This window comes from Schistocerca gregaria, chromosome 4 (assembly GCF_023897955.1).
Source record: "Schistocerca gregaria isolate iqSchGreg1 chromosome 4, iqSchGreg1.2, whole genome shotgun sequence".
Classification (NCBI taxonomy): domain Eukaryota; kingdom Metazoa; phylum Arthropoda; class Insecta; order Orthoptera; family Acrididae; genus Schistocerca; species Schistocerca gregaria.
Genome location: NC_064923.1, coordinates 149,902,426 through 149,927,678, shown reverse-complemented (window position 1 = coordinate 149,927,678; position 25,253 = coordinate 149,902,426). Strand labels below are relative to the sequence as shown.

The 25,253-nt window shown below is 43.9% G+C and overlaps 1 protein-coding gene across 8 annotated transcripts in view; it reads right to left on the bottom strand.

Annotated features, from left to right (window-relative positions):
- The window catches only part of LOC126365957 (hexokinase type 2), a 397,654-nt gene that overhangs the window by 87,539 nt on the left and 284,862 nt on the right, over positions 1–25,253 (bottom strand). Inside the window, exon 1 of one of the 8 annotated variants that reach the window (XM_050008742.1) lies at positions 13,593–13,672. The exons of 6 other annotated variants lie outside the window; for them this stretch is intronic. In XM_050008742.1, coding sequence (XP_049864699.1) covers positions 13,593–13,628 — 36 coding nt within the window. In that variant the 5' untranslated portion in view covers positions 13,629–13,672. Of the gene's footprint in view, positions 1–13,426; positions 13,673–25,253 lie in introns of those variants that run through there. One more of the 8 variants, XM_050008749.1, reaches the window with a different exon arrangement.

The following is a 25,253-nucleotide window of genomic DNA, read 5'->3' as shown; positions in this document are numbered from 1 at the left end:
CTAGGGGACTGATGACCTTAGAAGTTAAGTCCCATAGTGCTCAGAGCCATTTGAACCATTTTGACTTGCTTCAGCTGACTGAGCCACACGTTCGAGACATTGTAGGAACTCCTGAAGTCTGATATTGTGCCGGCCCGTGGAAGGAACAGGCAATGTTGTCGACGCTCAGGCTGCAGGCGACTACGACAACCTGTGCTCTCCGCTGCCACGCCAAGGTCGAGTGTGGCACAGCGCTGTGTAGCAAGCGTTAAGATACCTGTAGATGTACACAAATTTCGCAAGCCGCTGGACATGCCGTGGAAGACGTCTGCACACCACAGCTTCTTCAACGCTGAAGTGAAGGAGAGTGTCGTCGTCGTCGTCGTCCGACCATCCGCTGAAATTTTGAGCCGCATGGACATCGTACTTCCCTTTAGTGGCAACGGGCGAAGCCATGGGTGGGCTTTCGATCGCCTTAAATCAATCTTACGGTCGATGTTCGCAATGCTGGTGCGAGGTAGCGGGCTGGACTGTAAGTCCTTCGCCTTTTGGGCCGTAGGATATTTTTTTTTTTTTTTTTGTCACATCTCTTCTTTCACCTCTGGCAATGAATATCTAGTTTAAGAGACAAATGCCAAGATGTCGTGTGCATCGGAATCTGTAGAACTGACTATACATGGCCGGGTAAGTCAGTTCAAAAGCCGGCGGAAGGCAACGTTGTAGAACCTCCTATAACACCAGGTCAAGTAGTGCACTGCAGAATTTAGATTAACCAACAGACTGAGGCCAGCTTTCCTCACCTTACACTCAGCTGTGCCCATATCAGGTGCGATTTTCAAGTTCAGCTCTTCCTTGAGAAACTTTTACTTTTTTGTATGTGGTTAATATTAACTATTTCGTCTTGTCTATTTTCACATATTGCTCTGTCATATATGAGAACAATATTTAAAAAAATAACTTTCATCATTTTTTAAAATTTTATTGATCCTTTAAAGGACAGAACAGTAAACTTTAGTCTTCTTCCTGTTCTTGTATTCCCAAATGTCCTTATCCTGCCAACAAAGATCTGTGGTCTTAGTGTCAACAACGACTTTCCCTGAGATCCTTTCTGGTATTTTTCCCCCTCGTACTTTGGTTTGTGGTGATTTCCTTTTGTTATTCATGACTCGTCCAATAATGTTATGGCAAATCCAATCTCAAACCCATGACAGAGCGTACATTCCATTGAATCTGTTACTAGGGTTTCTTCCAATTCCCTTGTTAGCTGTCTCATACGCAATACATCCTTTTCTGTGCCCCACAATTAACATTGAGTTAGTGAGAGATACTGTGCGCGCGTGCCAACCCGAGATAAAACCTTACTCTCCCCAAATATCATCCACCATCTGCACAATCACACTAGCTCACATTAATGGAAGACAACATTAAAATTATCAACGTATTCTAAAACTTATGAAAATCGAAGAATGACAAGAGATAAACTAAATCAGGTTTCTAGAATGAAATTTTCCTCTACAGCGGAGTGTGCGCTGATATGAAACTTCCTGGCAGATTAAAACTGTGTGCCGGGCCGAGACTCGAACTCGGGACCTCCCCCCCCCCCCCCCCCCCCCCCCCAGGTCGTGGCTAAGCCATGTCTCCGCAATATCCTTTCTTCCAGGAGTGCTAGTTCTGCAAGGTTCGCAGGAGAGCTTCTGTGAAGTTTGGAAGGTAGGAGACGAGGTACTGGCGGTAGTCAAAGCTGTGAGGACGGGGTGTGAGTCGTGCTTGGGTAGCTCAGTTGATAGAGCACTTGCCCGCGAAAGGCAAAGGTCCCGAGTTCGAGTCTCGGTCCGGTACACAGTTTTAATCTGCCAGGAAGTTTGAAACAGGTTTGCCAGAGTATGTGGCTAATTGACCAATTAAAAAAAAAATGAGCTAGTCATCCTGAAACACGTCATAAACGTCGCCCTAAAATTTTAGGGAACTCATCTGACAATTTACAAAACTTTAAAAGTCGTACCATATTCGTTTTATTGTGAATGGAAATGAGGCCAAAACTGTCGGTAAATGAGCGGCCGCCCTTTGGTCCTAAAATGAAACATATTCGAGTAAATACGTAAGTACATTGGGTGTGGGGGGGGGGGGGGGTCCCTCGCCAGAGCAAGAAGCCGTGAATCATACGGCTGGGGGCTGCGCGACCAGTAAAACGTATACCTCAACCCGCCTCCGCCTGTGCGGATGGAAGGAGGTCGTTTTGTGGACTTTGCTAGCCGCAGTTTGTTGTCTATCACTTTGAGCCACTCTTCTTCCCATCGACGCACGACACTGTACCTAAAGAGCGAGGCGAGGGTACGCAGGAGCTACCCAGTAGTATCTGAAGATCACGACACGGCTCCTTGGCTGCTATACCTGCCCTCTCATTCAGCGTAATACCCTTTTGCCCTTACACACAGCTACCCATTTGCCCTTACACACAGCAAGAAGATACCGCCTTCCCCAGCCTTTGTAGGTGGATGAGAGCGCCCTCAATACTCTCCACCAATTTACCTGTTGGCTGCACGCGGTTTAGAGAGTGAAGGGCGTTCAGGGAATATGAACAGAGGAGGAAGTTATACTGGCGCCACAGTTTACGTCTTTTGCACGCTGGTGTAGACTGCGCTACGAAATCAGCTAAATGCAAAATTATATATTCGCGCTTTTACTTACCCATGTGTATCGTTTTGGACCTCGGGTCGGAATAATTTCCTTGAAGTTTACTGATTTACTGTAGACACTAAATAGTATTTTAATGAAAAAGAGTGTCATTTAAAGACGGTAGAGAAGGAGCGATGTGGTCGGACGATCTGCCGTTTAGCAGAGGGAAGCCTGTGGAGGCGGTCGGTGTCTGATGGCCGCTCTGCACGTGGCTATAACGGTGAGACAAGTTCCCCGCCGGTGTAGCCAAGTCCGGCTACCAGCAAGCGCCGCACCAAGGACACTGGAGTTTCACTCACCACACCCGCAGCTGTATGCCGCCGCACGGCTCGCCGTATTTCTCTCTCCATCCTTTCTGATAACACTGAAACGCTTCTTTCGACCGGAGTTACCGTGGCGTCGCGCGACACAAATTACCTTACGTTCAGCCCTGCAGAGTTACTCAAACTTTTATTTTAATAAATATAGCAGCTAGCCATTTTGTCATATTTTTATTTAAGCTAATATGCGTTTCCGGCTTTCACCCATCTTCGATTAACGTAATACGTATTTTAGTCTTCAGTCACTACATAGTTACATCATCGACGCCAGATTCGACGCTGCAGATGGCCTGCCCAAAATGAATTTGTTTAGCTACTACACTTCCCGAGTTATATATTTACGATGTATTGCTGTTTAGATGCACTTACTTTCTACTACGCTTGTTATTCCGATTCTCGCCCTTATGGATGTTGCACGCACACGCGCGCACACACACACACACACACACACACACACACACACACACACACACACACACACACACACTTTTTTACTTCTGTTTTGCAGAAAACAGACGAGTATCTGCTATGTTGCCGAGTTACATCTTTGCTTACATTCGAAAATACATCTGTGGTCAATGGTAACATTTTGCTTAGAGGTTCTGCACGACTGAAAAGAACTGAAGTTGTTTAACACGGATGTGCTGAGTCTCTACACGGTTTTTTATTAAGTGCAGTGACTGTTTAGGTTACATGGAATATTATAAAAACCAAAATAATATAGTAGATTTTATATAGAAAAATTACTTTTTCCTTTCCTCTCTCTCTCTCTCTCTCTCTCTCTCTCTATCTCTCTCTCTCTCTATCTCTCTCTATCTCTGTCTCTCTATCTCTCTCAATAAAGACAGAACAGACTTACATTATGTAGAACTACTTTACGCAATGGACGGGCTCACAATGGATTAGGTTTTTTCATGGCTGCGCCTAACGAGTGACTGTATGACTAAGGTATGGAAATTCCTAAAGAAAATTTTGTTTCGTATTTATGTTTAGTCGTTTAGAATGCCGTTTGGGGTTGCACACTTGAGAGAATAAATTTAGATTTCTGAAAGTAATTTCACTAGTTTTTCCTTTGTGGGCCAGGTGGGGTATTTGTAGGTTTTGAGCTGTTACCACATCAGAACGTGCATGCAAAATTTAATCTCTGATTACAGATGTGTTTTCAGATGTAAACAAAGGTGTCAGTCGGCAACGTAAGGTACACTTTGCTGTCTTTCTGCAAAATAAAAGTAAAGAGGTTTGTGCCGCATCCAAAAATCGGGAATCGGAACAACAACAAGCACAGTTTAAATTAAGTACACCTACACAGCAATACATCGCAAATATACTACTCGCTAAGTGTAGTAACTAAACATAATTGTTATTTTGCACAGGGCAGTGGCAGCATTCAATTTGAGGTACTGACTGAGGACTTATCTGTATTACGCTAACTGAGGATGGATGAAAGCCCGAAAAGCCTATTCGCTTACATAAAAATACGGAAGTGGCTGGTTGCTGTATTTATTAAATTAATATAATCCACAGCCAGGGAGATCAAAGACCAGTATAATAGATAATGACACACTGTTATTGGAGGACTAATACCTCGCACTGCTACGTCAATCCGAAGACTGGTTTGATACAACTCTCCATGCTACTCTATCCTGTGCAAGCCTCTTCATCTCCAAACAACTACTCTGTCTGTTTGAACCTAGCTTTGTTTCCCTCTATGGTATAATTTCAAAGCTCAATCCTCATTTTGAAAAACAACGTTCTACACACATGTGAAAACGTTTGCGGTAGAAGTCTATTTTAGGAAGGAACTTTTTGATGACGTATATCTTCCAGATGCTCCAAAATTGGAAGTCAGCTTACGTAAAGCGATACCAAAATTAATAAACAAAGTGTAATACCTTAAAAATCACTGTAACAGGAATTAAGTCTAAGGATGTTGCAGAGTACGTTACACTGAGAAATAATTGTTAAAATTCGTTACGTTGCGCCGTACCCCCGAGTTTTTAGCATTGATGTTGCGCGCACTAATTCAAGCGACCCGCCGAGTTCTATCAATGTTAGATGTTCCCAAAGCGTAGATGAAAGGTTCCAAAGCTTTTCCTCTGTCTAAGAACTTCGAAAGTCCTGGTACTACGATGGAACACCATCTACTAAGTGATTATTTCAATTTTAAATGAAAACGAAAACACAAAAATCATAAAAAATTTTGAAGTATAATTACTTTTCATCAAAATATCGAAAAATGCTATGTTATTAATACTTTTTGCGGAGCAGTTCTTCATTTCCTGCGGGCAACCAATGTTCCGTAGAACACCGTTTAGGAAAGCCTGTCGTAGATCATAGAGCACGATACAGCTCAGCCTTTAGCTGGGGTTTCCTGCTTACTACCGTCCCACGTCAAATCTTCGTCTCGTCAAATCTTCGTCTCTCTTTTTTCAATTTTGCGAAACTGAACGAAGACGACGTTCGACGACATCATCTCTGGCGATTCTACTGAAATTGCGTGCTCAACGGCCTGATTGCTAACTTTGGTACTAATTAACACGGAAACGGTGCAACATATCTATTTTTTCTTAATAATTATTCTCAGCACAAATTACCCTGAAACATCCCTGAAATCTTTTCAGATTGTTTCTAACCACCCTGTATGTTTAATACGCGACTGTATCGACGTTTCACTTCTATTCCGTGTCCACATGCACGCTTTACGGCCAGATATTTACGTAATGTAATTTATAGTCAATAATTATAGATCCAGATGCACACTGGTTTACATTCGCCAGCATTTAGAGGCAATGGTCACCTATCGTAGGTCCCTATTATTGCCAACTTTCACTGAAATCTCCCCAACGTACTCAAGATTTTCTCTCGACTTCACTTCAACCACAAAGTTTTTCCAGAATGAGTGTTTTACCTTTCAAAGACTGTATTCTCGTCATCGTTTAACGACGAATTTTTCCCGTGTACCAAAAACATTTCTCCTTTGTTATTACGCCGATTTCCAACAGGTTTGCATTTCTTTTCAAGGACCGTAACATTCATTTCGACTCTATACTTTCTATGGCCTTGCACGCTCATTTTCCACGTAAACATGCATCGACAGGCGCGCTGTATCGACTATGAAACATCACTGAACATGAAGTTTACCAAGATAATGAGGTCTGGAAAGCACAAGCAATGCCCTCCTTCCCGGATGTGCCTCTAGCGTCACCGGAATCTCTCAAGAGGAACAAATATCTGACGGAAGCGATTACTGCACAGAGGTCGACGAAGGTCACATGCAAGGTGAGCGCTGGCTCTGTCAGTTTTCGACTGAAGACACGGAAGTTTACAAACGAAGGGTGTGTCCGTAGTTTGAATGCTATTTCGGCTGATGAATTGATCTGAATAAGCTGATACGGGCAAATGTCCCACGAGATACTTCTCCATAACGCAGCAACTGTCGCGGGCAAACTGTCGCCGTTAGCGCGGTCTGCTGCACGCAGTCCGCCTTACTAACTACATTGACATGGACGAACCATTGTGCAGCGACGGGAACAGAAGATCATGTGGGAACATGACGGCCAGAAAGCGGCATGCGCGTTACGTAAGTCGCGTCGGCTAGGCCCCTATTGATCCCAGGCCGGCCGCTCCGCCAAACACCAACTTTCTCCCTTAAGCCTGATATCGACTGGCCCATACGTCACCTGTTTACCAAAACAATTCCGTTTCTCTTCCAGCACTGCCAAAACGTTGACATTACGAGGGCAGTCATGGACGTTTTTGTTCCAAAATAACGCTCCTCATTCACATTTCACATTACGCTGGATGCCCCTTCCGTAAGAAAGATAATAGGGCATTATCTCCAGTATCATTTCTGATTAATTTAACTTCGTTAAATGTACGAGACTCACTGAACACTTTCTGGTTACCTTCTCGATTATTTCCCTTTTAAGAAGATACTATCAGATGCGAAAGCAGAAACCAGAGTACTTCGCTGGTATGTAATAAAGACTTAAGTGTTTTTTTTAAATATTTTTTTACACACATACGATGGGTGGTCGTAGTAGTTTATCACCACGAAATAAACAAATAGTGATCTGGAAAGTGCGACGTCATTATTCCTTTTCTACGTATACACGCTTTGACACTTTTCCACCAACGATGGGTGACTTCACAGAGCCCTTGGTTGTGGCCGACCGGAGTGGCCGAGCGATTCTAGGCGCTACAGTCTGGAACCGCGCGACCGCTGCGGTCACAGGTTCGAATCCTGCCTCGGACATGGATGTGCGTGGTGTCCTTAGGTTTGTTAGGTTTAAGTTCTAGGGGACTAATGACCTCAGAGGTTAAGCCCTATAGTGCTCAGAGCCATTTGAACCATTTTGAACCTTGGTTGTGAAAGTCTGCATTTCGGCCCTTCAGCAATGCTCCACCTCTAAAGTTAGGTCGTTGGTATTCTGTAAATCGCTGCCATGTAGTAGTTTCTTCCTCCATGTAAAGTGTAAGAAGTCACAGAGTGCCGTGTCAATTGTAAAAACATTCTCTTGGACACCTCCCGTAAGCTCGATAAAGAGAGTTCCATATAATGCTCCTGTGACGGTTTGCCCTCTTACCAGCACAATCTGTTAGGACTACAACACGGCAGTCCAAAAAAAACTCTCATAGTCAGCTCCGTGTTAATGCGACAATCGCGACCGACGGACCGCCATCTCATCCTCTACCAATGAGCGTCACTGGATGCGGTATGGGGGGGGGGGGGGCATGGGATCAGCAGGCCACCCCTCCGGCCGTTGTGGGCTTTCTTGACGATGGAGACGCTACTTTTCACCCAAGCAGCTGCTCAACTGACATCACGAGGCCGAGCGTTCCAATCCTCCTCCAGACGTGCTAACCACTGAGCTACGGAGGTGAACTAACGACGATTTTGTCTTCGCATTTTCCGTAGTGTTTCCACTGACTGCTTTGCTACTTTATCAAGAGTACGTGATAGACGCAGCCCTCTTCCATTATGGCTCTCCATCCGAACAGGTTCCGAAGGTCCAACGTTACCTACCGACTGCCGTGTCATCCTCAGCCCATACGCGTTACCGGATGAGGAAACGGAGGGGCATATGGTCAGCAAACAGCTCTCCCTGCCGTTATCAGTTTTCGTGACCGGTGCCGCTGTTTCTCAACCGAGTAGCTCCTCAACTGGTCTCTCAAGGACTGTGCACTCCCTGTTTTCCAACAGCCCTGGGCAGACCCGGACGGTGGGTGACACATCCAAGTGCTAGCCAATCCATATAGCACTTAACTTCGGTGATCAGACGGGAACCGGTGTTACCGCTGTGGCAAGGCCGTTGGCTCCATCGTACCTAGGCGACTAAAAAAGTGACCTGGATTAAGCCGACACAGATACATTTCCACAGTTACCCCGTTTGGGCGAGATTTTTGAAAGGGTGTGAGCAGTCGCGGAACCAAAGGGACGGTGACCTTTCTCAGTTTCAAAATGGTGAACAAGATGCTGAAAACTGATCCGTAACTGCTTTTCACCTTTTCTCATTATTACCTCGTTTGCCATACTCTGGTCTTCGAGCACCAAGGGCCCCACTTGCACAGCTACACTCCGAAAGCCACCATTCAGTGTGTGGAGGAGGATTTTTGTGTACAGTGTTACTCCCGCCTTCTCCTGTTCCAGTCGTGAATGGATAGCGAGGACAGTGATTCCTGTTAAGTCTCCGTGTGGGCGTTCTGATTTAATATTCATGGGCCTTTCACGAGACGTACGTAGGAGGAGGAAGCAATCTGTTTGTTGACACTTCTAGGAACGTACGCTCTTTGAAGTCTAACGGTAGACCTTAACTTGATGCAGAACGCCTCTCCTATAGCGCCGGCCGCTAGAAATGGCTGAACATCTCCGTGGCGCTTTCGAGCTTACTAAATGAACCTCTGACGAAACTTTGCTCTTCTTTGGATCTTTTCTATTTCCATTGTCAGACCTATCTAGTACATATCCAATTCTGACGCGCAGTATGTTAAGTACTGTTTGTTTTGCAAGCTACTTCCTTTGTTGATGGACTACATTTCTTGAAAATTCTTCTGAATCTGAATCGTAGCCAGGTATCTGCCTTACACCCAGTTAATTTAACGTGGCCATTCCACTTAAAATCACTCTGTACACATGGAAGTAACTGCTTCCGTTAATTTCTCTTCAATTGTGTAAGCATACAATACAGGGTCTTTCTGTCTTATGTATCAGCAATACGCTAAATTTGTTTATCTTGACGGTCAACTGCCACTTCCTGCAGATTCGCTACAATTTTCTAGAGATGCTACTATTTCATATCAACAGCATTATCTGCGAAAACCGTCAACGAACTTCCCAAGCTATCTACTTCGTCATTTATACATACAGTTAAAAGTAACAGTCTTAACATTCCCTCGGGGCACGCCCTAAGTTACTTTTACGTCTTAAGACTTCCCTCCGTTCAAAATGACAAACTGTGTTCTACTTGCTAGGAACTCTTCGATTCAGTGACACAGGTGGTCTGAAATTCTGTACCCTCGTGTATTGTTCTCTTGGCGGCAATGCGAAGCTGTATCGAAAACCTTTCAGAAGTCAAAGTAGACGCCATCTATCTGGGCGCCGGTATCTACTGATTTCTGGGTCTCGTGGACGAACAGAGCGAGCTGGATTTCACATGAATGTTTTCGGAACCCATGTTGGTTCCTACGGAGAAGATTTTCGGTTTGTAGAATTGTCTTGATAGGCGAGCATGAAATGTGTTCCAGAATTCTAGAAGTGATCAACGTCTGAGATACAGGTTTAAAGTCTTGTGCGTCTCTTCGTCGACCCTTTTTGAAAACGGAAATGATCTGTGCTTTTTCCAATAAACAGGAACACTTCGCTCCTCCAGACACCTATGGTACACTACTGCTAGAAGACGGTACGTTCTTTCGTATAATTCCTTAGAACCTAGTTGGTATCTTGTCAGATCCTGTGGCCTTTACCGAGTGGTTCCAGTTGATTTTGTATACTTTCATCACTTATTTCGATATGTCATTTTGTTGTCCGTGAGATGACTTAAAGGAGCAGGTGAAGTGTTTTCTTCCTTTGCGAAAAAAAGGTGTTTGTTATTTTGGCCTTCTATGGGTCACTCTGTTTCAATGCCATTATGGTTACGGAGTATCTGAACAGACTGATGGCATCTATCAGTTTACTGACTTAATGTAAGACCAGAAATTCTTAGACTTTTCCAACAACTTCGAAGATAGACTTTTCCTTTAGTATTCACTGAACACTTCAGACGTGAACAGCCCTCCTTACGCTCACTTTAGCTTCGTTTAATTTTTGCTTTCTTACGATTCACGTTACTTCGCAGAGAGATGGCATGCCACTTCGTCTTTCGTCATTCAGAACTGCTTCACCACACTGGAAACGACTGTGGCTGTGTCTTAGAATTGTGATTTGTTGCCGTACACTTCCACTAACTCAGCATAGATTGTTGTAGCGGTGTTCCCTTCAAACGCAGGAAACTATTTATTGCTTGATGCCCCGTTTTATCAACGGGCTGAGCCATTCTGAGTTTGACTATTCTAGCGATAGAGCGATTTCACCGTGTATCATATGCACCTGCGAACACAGAAAATTACTTATAACAATTTTTCCCTGGTGATAGCTAAAAATATATGCCTACGACCTGCCACGTCATTCTTGTAGCTATCTGAAGCTCTTCGCAGACGATGCAGTATTGTACCGAGAAGAAGTGTCGTTATGAAGTTTTTACGAAATGCTTTTCCACTTGCAGCTAGTGTAAAGACTGGCAGCTGACAAAATTAAAAATCTAACGTAATGCTGGTAAATAGACGAAAGTACACGAAATCGTCTGAGTACAAGATCCTTAATAAATAGTTGGATTCAGTCACAACTGTCTTGTATCCAGGAGAACCTCTTGACAGCGATTAAATACTGCTCCTAGTCTTTCTGTTGTTACTGTTCTATTATTTCTTCCTCTCTTGTGATGTTTTGAAAGTAGAGCACCTGCTGTAACTAGAATATTAATTATAATATAAACAGGCTGTATTCCTTCATACAACATTTGTAAGCCTTCATACACCGTCCGACTGTTACTTAAAAATTAGTTTAGCAACACGGAAAAACGTAAGAAAGATTTCACCGAGGATAAAATAGTACTTTTTTAATTACATCTATTCGTACGGAAAACATATGGTAGACATGTTTACAGTAAGAACTCTGAAAGTTAGAATCCTGCCTCGGGCATGGATGTGTGTGATGTCCTTAGGTTAGTTAGGTTTAAGTAGTTCTAAGTTCTAGGGGACTGATGACCTTAGCAGTTAAGTCCCATAGTGCTCAGAGCCATTTGAAGAACTCTGAAGCAGTTTAATTCACACACTGATGTTTTATGAAACTCTTGTACAGCTCATTCCTGAGTATTGTTTATTGGTCTTTGACGCTTACCTAGTGAGATTAACGATAGACAGGAGCATCGTAGCTGGAAATGAGGGAAAAATAATTCCGCCATATCATATACCCAAGACTTCAGAGAGTACCCTGATATGTACAAATAGTTCTGGAACAGAATGCCTAGCATAAACTGAAACAATGTGTCACGCATTCGTGACCGTGAATGGTACGTCGACCTATTTAAACATCAAGTCCAAATAGGACAGCCTATCGACGAATCCAGTACAGACTGTACGGGATAATACATTAGAAGCTGAATACGCCCACAGTACAAATGTTCAGACGGCAGAGAGAGTGGTACTACACATAGGTTTTATTTTGTTATGGCTTGACTTGGTAACATCTAACTAAGTGTCATTGAGAAACAGAAGAGGTCAGTGTGCCGATGGAAAGAGACGGCAGCTTCCGGGCAGTTAATAGCAACCAACGACAACTGCCTTAAACCACCTTACACACAAGCACCCATGTGATCGAGGTTTTGCATGTTTGTAGTACTCAGGAAGCAACAAGTAAATGAATTATCCTCTTTCTCTGATTGGAGAGCTTAATGGTAAGGCAGCTATAAAAAAATCCGGAAATACATTTTCAAGTCCTGACGTAGCACCAAGTGTCCACTCGTAAATCTTGAATATGGTGGGCAGGAGGCGCTACGGAAGTGCTGCGCGCCAAGTTGGGAAGTTTGGTCGGACGGACACCGTGCTCGGATAGCCGAAGCAGTTAACGCATCCCTCGCGTAAAGCGGGAAATTGGGATCGAGTCCTGGTCCAGAACAAATTCACTTATTGCCACAATTTCATTTCAGTGCCCAACAGAATTGATTTCATTTCATTAATTCTGCTTTAGCCTCTCATCGACATTTCAATGTACTATTTACCACCATGGAATGTTGCAGACTTCCAATGTCTGTTACTGACGTTACTAGAAATTATATTACGTGATTTTCAAAACCGAACACACCAGCCATTACAATTCTAATTGCTTTTATTTAGCTAAATATATTTGGAATAGTCATCCAACTTTAGGCATTACATGCATGCTGCAACTACATCTTACAGTTAATTTTGTTAATCTCTACTTCAATCTAAGTATTCTTTCGCGTACTGAAATTTGTGACAGTGTTGTCACCGGTATGGAAAGCATTAAACTATGCATATGACTTACGCCCAGTTCTAAGCCTGTGAAGGAGATGTACGACTGTCTACTAGGATTTCATGCTTCTCCTTGTGTACCGATTACAATATTTACAGTTACTACGACCAGATGTGACGTCCATGCCAACGACAATATTGGTCCGAATACTATTTACATTTACACACCTAAGTATTGTCATAAGTGAAAGTAAGAGCCAGAAAAATACAACCAACCACAGGGTAGAAATTTGGACCTTTTATTCATTACCAATGTATTCATACGAAAGTGACAATATGATGGCAAGAAATGGGTGGCAATACTCGCTACCCAACCGTGGTTTAAATTTTCAGCACAAAATCAGATGCAGATCTGAAAGCTACTTTTTCTTGTGTGTGAAAAAACATACAATATACTTATAATATAGTGCACTGTGCGCCCTTTTATGGAAGGAAACTTCGCACACAAGATAGAAGCATTTGACACTGTGACTGCATAACCTGCATGTCCCATGGGAGCTGGAGGACGGGTGTGTGTGTGTGTGTGTGTGTGTGTGTGTGTGTGTGGAGGGGGGGACTGTCCCGATAAATTACATACGGCTTCACTCAGTCTGTTGCAAGCAAGTAACACATAGTGTTGTTTACAGCAGTACTTAGTGAGTAGCGTGTGTTCTTGGTCTTAACTACCGAAATAGTTATGCTGCTGTTCCTAACAGACGCCTAGCGTGCCGTAAACAAATCGTTCTACGTTGTGAACTAGTCTAACGCGAGCGTTTTGTTGTTATCACTAGACAAGGCACCGCCAGCAAGCAATCTACAAGCTGCACTGGTCTAAGCAGCAACGCCAGCTGTTTCGCTGGTCGCCACGTGTCTGTGGGCCTACTTACTCCCATCGATCCGCGCGGCTGTGAAATCAATAGGGCGAACAGATAAAGGCAGCGTCGTTTCGCGGTACGCAAGTTGCCCTTTAGATCGGCGGCCGCTCTTTTACTGTTAGGCTCTCCTTTCGAAGCGCTCACGTGACGCCTGGTCCTGGCTTCAGACTTAACTCACCGACAGAGGCTCCTGCAAGTCCAGCGTGTGCCTCATAGCGGTGGCCGTCCCAGCGACACTAGGTCACCTCCACTCCACCCTCTGTGCCGGCCCGCGAGAGGCGGTCGCCATGGAGACCGGCCGTGACGTCAGCGTCGATACGCAGACACGCCGCCTGCCGCCGACAAAATACGAGCGCGCCCGGTCGCGAAAGCGACACGGGAAGGGCATCCGACCTGTCCATTGATAACAAGCTGCTGCACACGTGCTGTCAGGATGAAAGGGGTCGGCGAGATGGTATCGCTGGAAATCAGTACAAGCAACAATAGGGGAGTGTTGGTTCGCCTCGACGTAGACTCATTGTTTCTTGTCGCTAACCAGTTTCAGCGACCAGTAATCGCCCTCGCCCTCGCCCCCTCACCTTTACCATGTCACGATTCTTTAAATAATCGTGACTACGTTTGTAAGAGAAACTAGCTTCTCAGGCAACTGAATGTTAATGACGTCATATCTCCTGAGCGAGGCGTCATTTAGCGATGACGTCAAACCTAGGCAAATAGTTTATTTGCTAAATATTACCACTTTTAACATGCAAGTCAGACACATGTCATACTGAAGCAACCGCCAATTGCAAAGATTAACGAATCAACAGAGCTTACTGGTCACTTATTGCTTCCGTAGTCCTCATTTGAAACTTTAGATCTGATTGTAAGACTTCAATTTGCTATGTACCAGGAGATCAAAAAGTCAGTATAAATTTGAAAACTGATTAAATCACGGAATAATGTAGATAGAGAGGTACAAATTGACACACATGCTTGGAATGGCATGGGGTTTTATTAGAACCAAAAAAATACAAACGTTCAATAAATGTCCGACAGATGGCGCTTCATCTGATCAGAACAGCAATAATTAGCGTACCAAAGTAAGACAAAGGAAAGATGTTCTTTACAGGAAATGCTCAATATGTCCACCATCATTCCTCAACAATAGCTGTAGTCGAGGAATAATGTTGTGAACAGCACTGTAAAGCATGTCCGGAGTTATGGTGAGGCATCTGTGTCGGATGTTGTCTTTCAGCATCCCTAGAGATGTCGGTCGATCACGATACACTTGCGACTTCAGGCAACCCCAAAGCCCATAGTAGCACGGACTGAGGTCTGGGGACCTGGCAGGCCAATCATGACGAAAGTGGCGGCTGGGCACATTTTCATCACCAAACGACGCGCGCAAGACATCTTTCACGCGTCTAGCAATACTTTTTTTTGTTCTAATAAAACCCCATGTCTTTCCAAGCATGTGTGTCAATTTTTACCTTTCTATCTACATTATTCCGTGGTTTATTAAGTTTTCTAATTTATACTGACTTTTTGATCACCCGGTACATTTCCCTTCCAAACCTCCAACGGCAACGAACAGTAGCATATGAATGGATGAAACACACTGGATTTCAGAGTTACCAAATCGTGAAACAACTTACCACGCAACCGACTAAAATCTAGAAAACCATTCTGCGTCAACCATGGCCAACGCGCTCAGGAAATCTATAATCTAAGAGAGGAACGAAGAAATCAGTGAACATCCTTCCGTGGTCGTAAGAAGGTAGGTAAAACAGATCCACCATCCAACCCCTGGGAGCCAACCAACCAAGAAAAACAGGGACCATCCTCAACCGTATCAGAACAGACCACGCCGTAACCAAAGCAACGTTACACAAGTGGGGAAAAAATTCATTTGTACCTACAAAGACAATATCTGTACCAATTAACTCGCTGGGGAGTCTGGTAAGCCGTTTGTAGGCCAATTGAAGAGCTACGTGATTGAGAAGTAGCGATACCGATCACGAGAACTTAGAGCGGCAGGGAGAGCTGTGCGCTGACCACATGCCCCTCCGCACCCGAATACGGTGACGGCTGAAGAGGAGGATGGCACGGCGGCCGGTCGGTACCGCTGGGGCTTCAAAGGCCTGTTCTCATTTTATCTTGTTTTGTATCAGCTTAATTTTATCTACTGTAATATAAATCTGTAAGCCATACGCTAAGTAATTAAATACTAAATTTTGGAGTACATTCCTAGGTATATTTATATTCTGACATTTATTGCGAATAGGCTTCGCAGCAAGAAGTAAAACTAAAAACGTAATGATGTGAAGATTTGCGTAAAGTTTGTTGGAAGTCATTAAATGCTCTCATTTGTTAATACTTGATGAATATAGAGTGTGGGACAACTACAAGTCCACTGACTGCAAAGAGAACGAATAGGTTCAGCATTAGAAAACCAGATTATTCGTTGGGAAGTCTGATACTGTAACAAAAACTGACCTGCTTTAGGCACATCGTGAGCAAACATGATCCGCTAGAACAGACGTTAACGGTGAGGAAGATCGGAGGCACCAGGAGAAGAGGGCGGAATAGGATGAGATGGATCGATGGCATCGCAGTGGTAATAGATTCCAACCTGGAAAGTCTGCGGGAGAAAGTGCAGGGCGGAGGATATTGGCGTGCCTTAGTTCGCGGGGTCACGGAAAGTCTGAATCGACTGAACGAAGCACGGAACAGTATTTAAGTGTACAGGGAGAAAAAAAAATACTTTTGATGGCAACGTATTGTTGAATATAGTTTGGGGAAAAGGAATCATCTACCCAAGGCGGATACACAAATCCGAACAGATCTGATTGGTAGACCTTGCGAATAGGAGACCGCTACTTCAAAGATGAAGTTTTCGAAGTGTTCATTTTGTAAATAGAAGCAAACACGGAACACATGCTATGCCCTCATAAGGCTCGCCGATAGTCAATCAGAGCCGTAAACCCACATTTTCATAAAACAGACGTTCCTTATATGAAAAGTAAACTCATTAATAACAACGGTCGAATTGAAGGTGCCGTATCATATGAAGAAACAGTATCATGTTAATGTAGTGGCACGTTGCTGCTACGTTGCAACTGTTGTCTTCAGTATGAAGACTGATTTTGTTGCAGCATTCCACACTAGTCCGTCCTGTTCCAGTTTGTTCATAACGTTTGCAATCTACATCTATTTTAAACTGTTGTATAGACTGCTTCCCTCTACAGTTTTTATCTGCATATAATAAACAGAAGAAGTAAAAAGCTACGTAAGTATGAAACTTCTTAGAACGACATCCAAAATTAACATTTTTCTCGTCCTAACATGCTTTGTATATTTAAGCGAATAGGGCGAAAAAAGAAAGACTTCTGATGGCAATGTCTTGTTGAAAATACTTTGGGGAAAATAAAGCATTAACCAAGGTGGATACACAAATCTTTTTTTTTTTTAAGTAAGGAAAAAATCGCTAAATGAGCTTTGGAGGATAATGAAAAGTAGTACCATTCAATATTAATCACTGCTGTTCAAACGAAAGCATAATTCCATTTTGAAAAATAAAACCGTTTCAGCTGTAAAATCCTTTTACTCTTGAGCATTACTGGTTTCACAGCACTTATAGATGCACCTTCAATTGCAGATTCGAGTAAAGTCATAACGTGCATAAAATGTATTACGGGAAAACAACGTTCACAGTCGGTCGCATGCACCGGATTATCTACAAAAAAGACAAATGTCCTGAAGGTAATAATTCCATTTATTGGCAAGATACTGCGAAAGCGAAGTTTGACGAGACCTTGAACAATCTTTTAGTTCAACCCTACTACACTGTGTGGCGTCTGTAGAGAGTTGGAGCAAGAAACATGGTGTATACAAAACAGATCAACAGGAATACTCTCACAGATTCGTCTGCCTGAGGGCAACAGTTACGAAAAACGCCGAGAAAATTCAATTGCTGTTACACATTGCGAAAAACTGTTTAAATTCCAACACGACCAACATACCACTCACGTAAGAAATCGTAGTTTAATAGGCATAGAAGGTGTCTTACTTCCTATGCTCCAGTCCGAATTTAAAAAGGAATGGCCGGCCGGAGTGGCCGAGCGGTTCTAGGCGCTACAGTCTTGAACCGCGCGACCGCTGCGGTCGCAGGTTCGAATCCTGCCTCGGGCATGGATGTGAGTGATGTCCTTAGGTTAGTTAGATCTAAGTAGTTCTAAGTTCTAGCGGAGTGATGACCTCAGATGTTAAGTCCCATAGTGCTCAGATCCATTTGAACCGTGTTTTTTTTTTTTTAAGAGGAATAACGCTGATACGGCACAGTGAGAAAGTTAGAAGACTATGGCTCATTGGTAGGATACTGGGAAAATGCGACATGTCGCGTAACTGAGGTCCCGTCAACGTTGCACTGGCCGTCATTATGACACACTAAGATAACAAGCAGCGTGCCAGCCGCTGGTTTGATCGTGGCCAAATCGCTGTATAGGTTACCCTGTCTTCGAGGTACCGCAGGCACTGATAAAGTGCTACCTTGTGAAGATTTACCGTGAATGCTCGTTCCAGGGGAAAAATTGTCACCGGGTACCGTCATCGAGATTATCGACATATAGATGGCAGAAGCCCTGTCAACTGTCACTGATTGTAACAGCGACGTACAAGCTACAATGTAGCCAAGTCATTCGCAAACTTCTTATAGGAAGGTTGTAATGCCACATTAATGTCATTCGCAAAGTTGTTATAGGAAGGTTGTAACGCCACATTAATGTAACGAAATGCGGCATGACCTGCGAAGGGAGTAACACTGGTGCAAGGGCTGCCATTGTAAGATGTCTTACACGTATGTAACTCTTCCATTACGCTACTTCGAAAGAGTGGCAATCCTAAAACACTTTGGAAAAACCTAAAGCAGAATGACCACATAAAGCAGACTATAGGTAACAAATAGGTGTTAGGTTGAGATTCATTGGAAGGGTCTTTAGGAAGTGTAATTCACCTACGAAACAAGTCGCTCACAAAACATTGGTGAGATCGATTCTCGATTATTCCTCACCAGTCTGAAACCCTTACGAAGTTCGATTAATAGGAAAGAGCGACAGGGAGAAGTCCAAAGGAGCATTTATCATTCGTCATGGGATTGTTTAGTATTCGAGAGAAGGGTATCAACTCCAGCGCAGTCTCTACGAGAGAGTCGTCTTGTGTCGATTTTAGGGTTATCGTTTAAGTACATTACCACAAAGAGCATTGCAACGTATTATTTCCTCCTACACGGATCTTTATTAACATCCACGACCAAAAACCAGAGAAACTGGAGCTGATACGAAGGTTCCAGTTGTCGTCACGCACTATTCGGAGGTAGGAAGAGGGATATGACAGTCATACCAGACCTGTCCACGACACGCACCTGGTGGGCAACAACCACACGCACGATGTCCGCTTCTAGAGTGTGAGGGAAGGTAGTTCTGTTAGCGTTGTCATGACGGTGCGCGGATCCCAACATACAAACTCTTGTCTCCTCCTCCCACCAAAGCAGTCATTTTGCGAAACGTCTGTGGGGGAAGCTGATCATCTCTTACCTATAGGGTGCACAAGCCATCTACTCCACACGAGTGCCGTTCACCGACAGTCACAGGGCACGGAGTGGGCAACGTAGAAACTCTACGCTCGAACCATGGAAAACGGTCGCAAGCACCGATGAGTACTGGTATACGGCCTAACGTCGAAAATGACACGAGGCGATGCATTCCGCTTGCCAACAGTGACAATTGAGGCAGTGCGTAGTGAATCATGGACCGAGAGAAAACTAACAAAAGAGAGTGGAACAGTCTGGGATGCGCTACAAAAAAAGTTGAAAATTATGTGAGCTGGTAAGGTAAGGAATGACGAGGCTTTCCGCAGATTCGGCACAGAAAGGATCATATGGGAAACACTAATAAGAAGGGGGCAGGATGATAGGACATGTGTTAAGGGATCAGGGTGTAACGTCCATGGTACTAAAGGTTACTGTAGGGTAGTAGAAACTGTAGAGGAAGACACATTGGAATACATTCACCTATTAGCTGAAGACGTGAGCTGCAAGTGCTACTCTGAAATGATAAACGTTAGCGCAGGAGATGAATTCGTGGCATGGCAGGCCGCATCAAACCAATTACAAGAAGAAGCGAGGAAAGAAGAGACTTAATAAATGAGGGCCCGATAATTCCGCCACCACCACCACCTCCGAACAATCGTGTGTATTCATCTTTGGTTGCCTACAGCATCCGACACGGGATCTGTACCTTCAACGGGACTATACAGCTATCCATCCCTCCTGGACTGTTTGCACTCTCCGAGAACCACTCCACGGACACGCGGATGCTTATGGGTGTCGTAGAAGGTCAACACATATCAACCAGAGTACATCGAGACTGCGCGCATTTAGCCCAGCTACGACCATCAGAGCTATTTGTGGTCTATAGTTGAGTCACGGACGAGGATTGACTCCCTAGCATTTTACACATTTCGTGGAGCATATGGAGCGTCGTCTTGCGACAGAGCGAAAATGGGTGCTGCGCGGTACTGGTTAGGTGACATTGTAGTCCATATGTTCACGATTAAAATCTCCGTGTAGCTGTATTCTTTTCCCTCCAACTTCTCTGAAAATTGGCAATGTACCCGTCAGCTAGACATACAGCAACGATTTGTACCCTCTATGTCCACTTAAAGTTACCACTAGTGCATCCGATCATGAATAACTTAGATATAGCAAAGTTCTCGAACAGATTTAGCGTAGCAACATGGCCTGAAATCCTCAGTGAGGCTCGTGGCATCTCTCTGCCCTGTTAAAAAAAAAAACAACGGGTGTCAGCAAAACCATTACACAGTTGCTAAAATCCTTGTGGCTCTATGCCTTCAGATTATCAGAAGTACAGAAAAGCATTTATTCTAAAAGGTAAACCATGGACGACACACAGCGTTCGTCTAAAGACTTAAGATAGCGTCGCGCAACCGGAAGCTACGTCATTTTTCGCGGCGTGTGCGTCACATCCGCAGATATCGCCGCCACGCACTTTTGTGTGATCCGGGTAGTCTTCAGTGCCTCCGTTCTTTGTAAACAATGCACTATCAGCAACGTTCTAGGAAAATAAGTACAACACACGTTTAGGGTTGACGCTACCCTCGAATTAGAGATTGCAGCAAATACATTTTAGCGTGTACGGTGTATCAATGTTGCAGACTGTCGCAAGCTCTAGCAAACCTGTTTCAATAAACAGATAGCTTTGCGCGCGCACGGTTTTCAGCAGCTACGGGCTTCAGTATGAAATATTGTCCTAGTTGGAATAAGTGTACAATAGCACGCTGGAAAGTAATGCTTCCGAATTTTAAGTGAAACTTGATAAAGCTTTTCAAATAAAACAAACGTTATTAACATTCTACATCTTTATTCTTCATGTGTACAAATTTATTTCTCAAAGCAATCACCCTGGCGTCGAACGCATTTCTCCCAACTTGAGGCCGGTTTTTTGATACCGTCACTAGAATGTGTGTGACTATCGACGGAAAAACAACCTCACCTGTGCACGCACCGCTTCATTACTAGGAAAGTGAAGTCCTCGAGGGAACGACCTGCTGCAGACATCGCAGAGCCCGTGTGTGTGTGGTCTGGCCGTGTAATGCTAAAAGAGAGGGTGCTCCCTATGTGTGGACGAAGTCTTCCAAGTCTTGCTTTCAGTTTTCTGAGGGGTTACAGCACTTTGTTTTTGACGCACCGTCAGTCACGTTACACACCGCCATGTTACAATTTGAGCCCTGTAGTGGCAAAGGGTTGCAACTTGCGCCAGCGAAACGGGAAAGTAGTAATATGCACGACATGTAATACCTGAACCGATATTGAAAACAATAGAAAGTTCTAAGGCATTGCTTCTCAGCACGCCCTCGTATTTGAAAGGTAAACTTTTTGATTACGTCTGGATCTAATTGGAATCTAATTCATCTCTGATCTACATTAACAGGAAATACGACAGCTCTTCATTCAGTATGTTACCTGTTATTTGCTGTACAGTAGTGCCTGTAAAACGAGATATCCCCCAAGTGTCGTTCTCTCATTTCTCGGAGACGAGGGTTCAGGATCTGTTCGACCTGTTTCTGACCATACTGGCGTGTCAGATGTTGTCTTACGCCAGCAGGAAAATGTGCTAAGCGTTTTCATCATGCATATAGCACTAAGTACGAGCCCCATTAGGAGGCCTTAATCTAGAAGGTTTTATTTAATATGCATTTTCACAACTTCAACATTTTATACTGAAATCAGTGGCGGTTCGTAACGAAACATCTCTCAAATGTCGCCTTTGCGGACCCATGTTTACAGCAACTTTTTCGCTTCTATCATCTTACATTTTCATCTGTGTCAGCTATCACTGTTAGTTATGAAGTACTGTGTGTAAGAAACATATAGATGCGTTAAAGCAAGATCTTTCCTCGGCACAGTTATGTTCATATCAAAGAAATTTTACTTTTGTTATGGTGACGTGTGCAGTAATCTAAGAACCAAACTGATCTGTCGAATAATTTCATTTATACGGATTTTAAAGCTGTCTTGTTTCGGTGTGTTTGAGCTACTTGGTAACGGCGTCGCTACGAAAGATTTCTATTCCGGCAACATATCATCAGTCAAAAATTATCCAACGTTGGTGTAGGTTTATAAGAAGTCTGGTGCTTCTGCGGTTGAGTTCGAAAGTGGCAGTGATTCTCTTTGCAATGATCGGTGTAAATAAAGGCCAAGAAGAGTCACATAAACCATCTAGAAACTACATAATATGGTACTTCACTATCTGGTGTTATGAATGCCGCACCTAATGTCATACGTACAGCAGAACACAGACTACGCTACATTTCGCAATTAGAATTGGTTAGGAAAAGCTTTTTGCAAGAATAGCCCACGGACTTGGTATGGGCAGAGCTTCCAAGGTCTCGAAACGGATTTTCCTTGGTGTCTCACGACGAGCCAAACCGTAATGGCGATTTATTATAACGCAATTCGTTTGGTCCGGTGGACTAAAAGTTGCACGATACGAAGTCTTGATTGCAAAAAGAGGATAATATGAAGTTTAAATTGCTGTAGCATCAACTCAACTTGCACCTGTTCAAATATTTAGAGAATCTTACGCCTGGAAAATATTTTGGGGCCATAGATAGGTATTCTGCAGACTGTTCATAGCACTTCATTGACGAAATCTGCCCATAGGGTAAACGTTAGACGAAGTACATTTACCTGACAAGCTACTACGTCGATAAATAACTTTTTACAAAACACAATCAGGTTCTTTTACGCCAGGCAGAAAACTCAATTTTAATCTTTGAACTTTAAAAAACAGCCCTACAGTGTAATTTTCAGTATCAGCAGCAGACCACAAATAGACATGTCTCACGAGCTGTTTACACAAAGTCTTGATTAGTTCGAACGTCCAGTGTACTCTTCTTCATATGCGTGAATGTGCTGTTTTTCAGTATCTTGACAGCACGTTCAAATTACCTTTTTCCTATGCCCTCGTTAGCCAAAAATGTTGTGCCAAGGCGACTGCCTTAACTACGTTTTCCTCCATGGATAGTCAAGGAATGCGTTATATATAGCTTTGGCAACCTTGACAACACTGCACCGTGATAAAAAAGAACAAGTGGAACTAAGCGGTGATGAGTCCGGTTTCCATCATGTGCACACAATTTGTGCACACAATTTCAGTTGGGGAGATGTTAATGGAAGTCCCTTGAGCTGCTGTCACGGATTTGTCACAAAATAATTGGTAGAAAAAAAATGAGTACAGGAAACTTCGCCGTCATTGTCACACGACAGCATAAGTCGGCACTGCATGAAAAATGGAGTATCTTCCATACTTCTGTACTACTTACAAACTTGAGCTACACACAAATCCATCCGTGCGGGATTAGCCGAGCGGTCATGGACTGTGCGGCTGGTACCGGCGGAGGTTCGAGTCCTCCCCCGGACATGGATGTGTGTTTTTGTCCTTGGGATAATCTAGGTTACGAAGTGTGTAAGCTTAGGGACTGATGACCTTAGTTAAGTCCCATAAGATTTCGCACACATTTGAACATTTTTTAATACAAATCCTGTTTTGTGAAGATCTTTTAGGACCATACGTCCCTCGTGCAGTGTAAATGGGCGTTTTGTGTGCAAGAAGCATTGCAGCTTGGGCACCAACATTTTCGTGGTGACGCATATCTGCGGATTTCGATGAGTTCATCACTGGTAGATGCGTTGGCTTCCATTTTTTCTGACGATTGTTGGCGTACTTTAAAGTGACAGGTCATGGATGTTGCAGCGATCGTGCCGAAAGCTCTGAATGTATATAAATACATTACCTCTATTATGTGAGTTGTACCCGGAGACCGATAACAGCATACTGTTAAACGCAGTGGCAGAGTAGCCCCACCTTTGTAGCTATGTATCACTGCGCGTTAACGTAGTAGGATGTCAGCTTAATAACTGTGGCTTACCTGAAACAAGAAGAAAGAAAAACTTAGCAATAGGTTAAATGACATACTGATAAGTGAAAACGTAAAATTATATTTTCGCTGTACTGATTACCACAGAACCATACTGAATTTTGCGATAGTGTCAAACCGCCCTCTGTATAAAAGGAAGTGTAATAAGGGCAAACTGATGACAGATTTATTTGGAGAATTCTGGAAAATTTAGTGTAGATGCGAAGTAGGAGTGCAGTGGAATTTTAGGTACGAACGTTTGATTAGGAGACTATTAGTCGTGTCGCGAAACGCAGCCTAAAAAGCGTTACCTGCATCCGGAGCGGAATTCACATTGATGCCTTGTTCTCTTTTCCTGACGTTCCGCAACATCTCCAAGTGAACAAGATGTGTTTTTATCGGTCATTCGTTGATAATCGACCTGCGAGTGAGGGCACTTTGGTCGGTAAGGTGCTGTCGTGATATTTCACGATGACAGTCTGAACTACTTGACAGTATATACACAGATGTCTTGAAATCATTCACAGTGCGATGAATTTTCACCAGTCATCACTTTTTTTTCTTTTTTTTTACTGTAACGCCACCACGTGTTTCCGACAAATAATATCGCGGTCGGGTAGCACGATTTTACTACTGATTTCTACGCAGACAGATGTTACTCTGCCGCTCTTGATGGCGACATGTGGGAAGCAACAATAATGTACTGCAAGGCACAATGAAGTGTGATAGAGCCGCCACTATTCACGACACAAACGACTTAGTAGTTAATGTTTTAAGATCTCAGGGTGTTAAGAGAGGACACAGTTTCAGATAGCTGATGCCATTACAACATTTCTATGAAAGGCAGGACGACATATATAATCAGGGCTTAGTGCAAATGATAAGGCAGGTCCGTCAACATAAACATAATGCATCCCACCGTAGCAATTTAAACTGGTACGGTCACATAAAATAGCCGTGGTGGAAGGCAGATACTATACCATATTCATCCGAAAAAAACAAGGAAATTTTATTCAGCAAGGGTGACGTCTGTCACGAAGTACCCTCCGCCCTGCTCTACGCAGTGCCTTATGGAGTCTTTACCAGAAAAAAAGATTTTGAAATCTCATATCCTGTGTGTTTGGGAACGCAAAGTGAATGGCGAGCCGCTAATTGGCCGCGACGTGGGCGTGGCGGCTATCGCAGCGGGAAGTCAGTAAACCGCTGCGGCGCGCGCTCGTCGCGTACGGCGGCGGACGTTGTCCGTGCGCAGGGGTCACCTTGGCGGCGGACACGCCCCCGACAGACGTGACGTCACGGCCGCCGCCCCTGTCTGCGCCTGCGCCGGCCGCGGCAGCGCGCGGGAAAGTCGGGGCAGCCTGCA